Genomic DNA, 7159 nt, shown 5'->3' on the forward strand with positions numbered 1-7159 from the left:
CCACAGTTTCTTTAGAAACTTACCCCTTTATTCTTGCGAGCCTTGTTTGATAATGTGATGCAGGACCACACAATACATGTAGTTTTGCTTTCTGAGTGATTTTACCTAGACCTTCATGATAGGGCTTTGTTCTCCGACAATAATTGCCACCGCAGGTCAGCAAGTAGACAACCCCAGACACGGCGTGTTTAGGGTTATCTATTAACCTTGCTTAGAGTCCTCCACGGGAGATCTTGTTTCGGTTTTTAGTTATCGAAGTCAATTGTTTCTAGAGTATTTTGTTGTTCTATGATTTCGAAAGTCTGTTGAAATCGCTCGGGTTGGTGTTCTTAAAATACGTTTAATCTGGCAAGGTCAGTTGTCTGGTAAGCCCACACACGCCTACCAATAGGATATTAAAGAGTGCACTAAGGCCCGGGCTGAAAGAGTAATTAAGAAAAGAGTGACAGTCGCCCGTTAATAAAATCAGTTCTTGATCAGACTCTTGGCGCCTGCCGTCTACTCGTGCTGTTCGAGTTAGTTCACCCCAACAGTCCAACACAATTTTTACTTGTAATTGATCCTGGACAGGCCAATTTTTTTTCTCCAAAAATTATTGCTATTGATGTTGTTGGTGATTGCTGATAGAAATTGTTGTAAATTGGTAATAGCCAAAAAGTTTGTGCGGCTTGTGTCCCACATATTCGGTTTGTTTTGTAAATTGGTGATTGCCTAAGACTCGGCTATCATTTAGTTGGCTTATGTTGTATGTCTGACTTCCTGTGTATCTCCACTTTCCTGTTTTTGGTCTTTGCGAATCCCACACTCCCACATTCTAACACTGAGACACAGAGACTCTCCAGTGAACAAGGCCATAATTGCTGCCTTCAAGTGTACGCATGTTGCCTACATTTTCTTACTGGATACAAAGTCATCTTTGAGTCCGTAAACTACAACAAACTTTGGTCTTAATGAAGTTATTTACATTTAGAATGCTAGTTCTCAAATGATACAAGTTATGTTTAAAATGTATCGCTGCTTTTCAAGTTTAAGTTAATTTTCTAAAAATGACACATAATCTGTCAATAGTGCAAGTTCCTGTTCACTTGTGAGTGGAATCTCTTTCTGTGGAAGCTCTACAAAGAAAATAAGAAAAAGGAGTCAAAGAATGAAAAATGCTTTTAATTCTCATATTCGATTTTTTGCCAGAAAAGGTGCACTGCCATATCACAATTGATTGTAGTTTTGAAATTTGACAAGTGTTTTTGAACCTCTCACAGGATTCAAAGATTCATTGAGGGCTCCAAACTCAAGATTTTTCAAAGTGACTATCAAGCAACCATGAATCTGAAAATGATTATCATGGTTGTCAAAGGTTCATGCAACAACTCAAAACTTAACACTTACACACTGAGAAGGAAGAGGCGAAGACTGAAGACTAATTAGTTAAATGTACAAACTTGACTGCAGAACACAGGTCATATAACTGGTGACTTTCACTAATGATCTTGTCCCCCAAACTATTTTTTTAATATGCCATGGCAACCAAAATGGTCCTAGCTCAGAGGAATGTCATTTCACAACTAAATTAAACATTGCTCTGTTATAAGAGTGTAAAGAATAACAAAAAAAAATGTAAGGGAATTATAAAATTTATAAATATGTTTAAGTCTGAGTTTGTATCTCTACCTGTCTTCTTGGGAGTAATCATTCCTGTGGCTGGATCACTAATCCATCCACTGGTAACAGCTGCTAAATTGTCATCAGACAAAAAAAAAGAATGATATAAATCAACTGTTATAATCATTGTTATTATAACTATTATTATCAAAACCATTATCCAACAATTATCAATTATTGATAAATTCCCTTCATATGGATTTCTGCATTCAAATTGATTAATCATTTGCTTTCAACGAAGGACATATACTATTCAAGGTTTCTGCTTTCTGCAGGCATTGATCTGAAGCTAGAAAGCTTCAGCTTTTCTACACCATCTTGGACTGACTGACACACATGGCCTTGATCTCATGTGGGTATCTAGACTTTCTACAGTTTGGATCACATGGGAAGATAAAGTGTATGTAGTTGAATCGGAAGCAGTTGATCAAACAAAATGAGTTACTCCAAATCAGAGCTGTGAGCCACTATATGATGTTCAGAAGTTTAATTATACAATTGGTTTTATTACACAGAAACAAAAATCCATTCCTGATTTATATTGAACACACTTTTTCAATCCATGATTAATAGTAGTTAATTTACTAATGATGTTCCATTCATCAATTTTTCTCAGTTTTTGTTTGCATGTTTGTTTGTAAACAAACTTTTTTTCTTTAAAGCAACTGATCATAATGCAAAATAATACAATTTTCTTTCACTTACTGTTTCCTAGAGATCACTGTTACCATCATTTTTTAATCTAAACATTTCAAATGATGACTGAATAACACTGTAAATATATGCAGTGAAACTGCAACACCAACCACTCAAAGCAGCTTCCCTTGTTATCCCCATTAGTTTGGCCAAGTCTTCTGCTCTGATAGAGGTGTATGCATTGGATACTAAATCAAATGTCCTTTTCTGAAGTTTTTCTGAAAGAAACATACAAGATGTCATGAACTAGACACCATCACCATACAAGGAGGGGAATCTGATTGCCTTAACCCCATACATGGAAATCCCAAAAGTTATTCACATGTAACTTCTCTCCTATAATCCACATCTTTATCTGGAAAACAGGTAATAAGAATACCAAAACTTATAATGTAGAAGTTTTAAACTTGATCTAACACCAAATTCTTGTAAATAATCTACAAAGAAATATGTGGCAGCAAGAGGGGACAACTAACAGTCCAATCTTGGGAGAAGTCAGTCTCTCCTTGCAAGTAAACAAGCTAAACCAGTAAATTAGCAAAGTTTCAGGAGATCCTATAGCAAGCTCATGAAAACATTGTGTCTTAAGCTCTTGTACATAATCACATTCAATGGAAGCCAAATTAATGGCCGGTAGTAGTCTTTACTTTGAGAAATCAATAAATTTTCTGCTTCATATTTTCCAGAATTTCAAGAAATTCGTTTCAATGAAACTCAAAAACTGACCACACCAGACATGATTTATTGCCACAGGCAAGTTTTGTTTCGTTTTGATGAAAAATCAGTGTTAGATGGAGTAATTAAAGAGTTCCAATGGAATTACTTTCTTTTCTTCTCCCTCTGTTGTTTACAAACAAAATGCACACAACATATCATACAACTTGTAACAAGGAGAAAATCATAAAAATTTTAGAGTTTGCTGCTGGTAGGCATTTAAATCTCACCTGTTAATGCTGTAATGATTGGCTGGATAGAAGGTGACCATTCTTCTTTCAGAGCATTGTAAACTGCCACAAAATCTCTTTTCCAGATATGACATCCTACATTCCAAAGTTTTGCAAGCTCTGGAGTTGACTTAAGGTGATAAATAAATAAATAAATAAATAATATTAAAAAAAATGTATTAACCAAAGAAGAAAAAATATACAAAACGCTTATGTGGTGGACATTGTAGCCTAACAGTTGACTTGCTGAACTGCAAATCTAACTCCTGGCTGAAATATTGTTATGTTCTTGGATAATACTAAAATTCATGTGGTAGAAGATGATATCTTGGTTTGTTACTGAATTCTCATAACTAATTTACAAGGAAATGTGAAATAGGGGGTTAATGGGTGATACATATAATGCTCAAAGAGCCCCTCTCCCCCAAGGAGTAGTCATGGAATATCATGGAAGCAAAATAGAAACTTTTAGAAGGGGTTGGGGGTGGGGTGAAGTGGCATGTAAGTAGCATCCTTTAGCAAAAATACCAATATTATAAGATAATCACATTATACTATGATTATATTATATTGTATTATATTATATGATAAACTAAATTATACAGGTATTTTAATTGGTTCTTATTGATGGATTATTGGAGTACATTCACAAAAATTCAGGTATAAATGGCATCACCATTACCACCATTTTTCTTCATCATACAAAACACACAGATTCCATGTTCTCCTGCAACCATTCAGTAACAGATCACAGACTGCATCAAAATGTGGTAAGAGTTAATATCATTAGCACACTTATCCACTGCTAATACACCACATTTACGTTTTTATCATATTTTACAGTCATCTGTGATCTATTACTGATTGTAATTTATGATAAGCTAAATTATTCTCACATTTTGATTGAATCTTACTTATTGATGTTAATACAAATTGTTTGTAAATCCTTCAAGAAGAAAATCTACATTCATGTTGATTATCTGTTAAGATTTACTGTAATTACAAGAAAAAAGTTGACATAACTCACCAGTTTAATTTCATCTGGTGTTCTTTTCCATAAAAACTTGGCATTGCAGCTGAAAAACAGCAAAAACAAAAAAAGCTTCAACATGATAGAAACTGAGGCTTTCTTGTCAGCTTGTTGTGGTTATTTAACATGGAGGGAATACATCAGTTATAAGCTGAGAGTCATAGGGGTAACATCAACCAATACTGAGTGATATGCTTCTTAATTTCACACATGTACAAATACAAGCTTGCTTTGTTTGAGTAATTTAATGTTTGTAGACTATTGTGTGAGCTGCTCCTTGCCTTACAAATTGCTAGTAGCAAAATGGCCATGCTACATGCATGTACTAGAGAGATTGATTCAGGGTGGAGTTTAGGGTGGAGTTCAGGTTGGTACCCATTTTCAGAAACAAATTTCAGGACTTTTCTAGGACTCAGATTGGTTTTTCCAGGACTTCAAGTATCACCTTAAACCCTTCCCTTTCATTCCTAAGATTTGTACCTCAACTCTCCTAACAGTGCTGGGGGGGGGGGTGGGGAATTTGAACCTTGTTTGGGTGGGGAAGGGAATTTGAACCATAAATGTTAAGTCTTCCCAATGGAACAAGGTAAAGAGTTCCCTTTTGCCAGAAAAAGCTCAGAAGAAAAGTTCTTCAAGGTCTACATGTAGGTTTCAGGTTTTACCGAAAAAATGACTATCAAACCCAGCACTTGGGTAGGAAATCTGCACACAGTTTTGGCCCGAGGAAGTGGGAATTCGAACAAATCTAAATTTCACATGCCTGAGGGGCTGCCTGAGGAGGGGATGTTGAAGATTCAAATTGATCGATCGTGACGTATCATGGCTTGCCTTAGTCCTAAACATTGCAGGCTCATTGTCAAATGTTAGGTTTACAGAAAATTAAAACTTACATATCATTTTGAAACAGATAAACCGCTAACAGCTGTGTATAAACTTCCCCTGAAGCAGAACCCTAGGGATAAATAACAATATGTTAGCACAAAATCGGCAAAAAGTTTAAATCATTATCTGCTACTTCACAAGTTTGGTAGATAGGACAAGCGCAAAATGCTAGTAACTGTGGTCCAAAACTCACAAAAAATGGGAATATCAAAAGGATAATATATTTCCACTATACTTACGTCGAGTTCCATTTGTTCGCATTTTATGCAAAGCTCTTCAAAATCCGGCTTTTCTGCAATGTCCGCCATCTTTCATTTCCTGTGCCAGGTTCAATCGCTGGCTCAATATTTTCCGAAGAAACCTCGAACAACGAAGATTCTCCGAAGACTTTCGTCAGAGTTACAGCAGCTGCAAAGGAAGTCATCCCCAAGCCATGCAGCGCTCCGTCGGTCAATTAAGTGGAATCGCGTCTGTATTTTTGCGTGGATTTCGTTCTTCTGCGTTTGCAGCAATGCCGATCAAGGTAAAAGTATTTTTTCTTTCCCACAGTTTGTAGTAGGTTTAATGTCTATCGCTAGATCTACCTCCCTGGTACTGGACAATGTGCTTGTATTTCAAAGCTTCGCTATTTCACTAAAACCTGCACGTTAATTGCTGAGAAATGACAGGTAATTACGTCTCTTGTCACTTTTGGAGTATTTTTCCTGGGCTGTCCTTGTCAATTAAAATTGCAGTTAAAATTTAGCGACCGAGCTGCTCTTTGCTTGAGATAAGCAAAGAGTTATGTTTGCGTAAAGCATGAGCGCGCCATATCAACTTTCCTTATTACCAACTCGTGGTTCGTGTATGACTAAGCATTTTTAAATGATAATTTTAAAATATAATCAATGTGAACAACTGCAGCTTATTAATAAATTATGCAATTCCCAGGAGAAAAATCATCTTGAGTTTGGACTTTGAATATAGGAGTTTATGTCTACAGACTTGATGAAATTTTCACATTAAAACATCGCATGAATAAGATTAAGGCTCTTCAAGTGAAGCCCAACAACGTGTGCATTCAAGTTCATCTGATGAATATTCCCATGTGTGTTGCATTATCAGTTTGTTTGTATTAAAGGAATATCAGAGAAGAACAAGCAAACAAATAAACAAACAAAAAATAAAACAAAACAGAACAAAAATTTACATGTTAGCCTTGCTTGTTCAAATTACATAATCATCAAATGCAGGGTGGAGGGGGGGGGGGCAGGGGGTACATAATGATGATTGCATGGAGGAAACACAAGCTATATTCTGATGAGCAAGGAGGCTCTAGGAAATCTGTTTAAATGTTCTTGGTAATCATCTCACAATATCTAACCCTCATGTGTAAGTGTCAACCTCTTGATATCTAAACACTGGAAATATTTCAGAGAGAAATCCCCCCCCCCCTCTCTCAAAAATTATTTTTCCCATTATAAACTTATTATCCTAATCTCTCCCCAAGATAAAAAGCATTGTTGACAAAAATTGATGCACCTAATTAAAAAAAAAAATTAAAATGCACCCATCTTTGTCAAGGTAACCTCAAATTTACTAGATTTCCCCTCTTCAGAGAAAAAAATTAATGTATCTAAATTTACCTCTATCGGGAACACTTAGAAAACTGTAGTAGAGACTGTAAGATTTACTTGTTTCCAGGAAACTTTGGAGAGAAGGGCATGTGCAGTACAAGAATATTCTTAACCCTTTATACCTTAATATCAATATTTATATTCTCTACACTGTTCTCTATACATTTCCTACGGGACTGACTAGGAGAATATGGTATTTAATGGTAATAGGACCCAGTGGAGTCTAAATTTGTCAATGGCAAGCATGATTACATACCAAATTGGATGACATGAAGTCCTGTTACCAGTTAATCATAACTATTACAATGTCCGAAAAAGAAATATTTACTTGA

At 35.7% G+C, this 7159-nt stretch overlaps 2 protein-coding genes across 3 annotated transcripts in view; one reads left to right on the forward strand and one right to left on the reverse strand.

Annotated features, from left to right (window-relative positions):
• Positions 1–863: 863 nt before the first annotated feature.
• Positions 864–5546, reverse strand: LOC113683317 (COP9 signalosome complex subunit 8). 2 transcript variants are annotated; one of them, XM_027200551.2, is made up of 7 exons: positions 5451–5546; positions 5220–5281; positions 4327–4375; positions 3300–3429; positions 2466–2573; positions 1669–1728; positions 864–1115 (listed from the first exon to the last, which is right to left on the reverse strand). In XM_027200551.2, exons 1-7 carry the CDS (start codon positions 5517–5519, stop codon positions 1033–1035), a joined length of 561 nt encoding a protein of 186 aa, XP_027056352.2. In that variant the 5' UTR covers positions 5520–5546; the 3' UTR covers positions 864–1032. The 2 variants fall into 2 exon arrangements, with proteins under 2 accessions (XP_027056352.2, XP_027056351.2); XM_027200550.2 differs by having other exon boundaries at positions 1669–1731.
• Positions 5547–5573: 27 nt separating this feature from the next.
• The window catches only part of LOC113683318 (peroxiredoxin-5, mitochondrial), a 9549-nt gene continuing 7963 nt past the window's right edge, over positions 5574–7159 (forward strand). The window contains exon 1 of the mRNA XM_027200552.2: positions 5574–5734. Within this exon, the coding sequence (XP_027056353.2) occupies positions 5645–5734 (90 nt within the window). The 5' untranslated portion in view covers positions 5574–5644. The remainder of the gene's footprint in view (positions 5735–7159) is intronic.

This window comes from Pocillopora damicornis, chromosome 14, assembly GCF_964200805.1.
Source record: "Pocillopora damicornis chromosome 14, jaPocDami1.2, whole genome shotgun sequence".
Taxonomy (NCBI): domain Eukaryota; kingdom Metazoa; phylum Cnidaria; class Anthozoa; order Scleractinia; family Pocilloporidae; genus Pocillopora; species Pocillopora damicornis.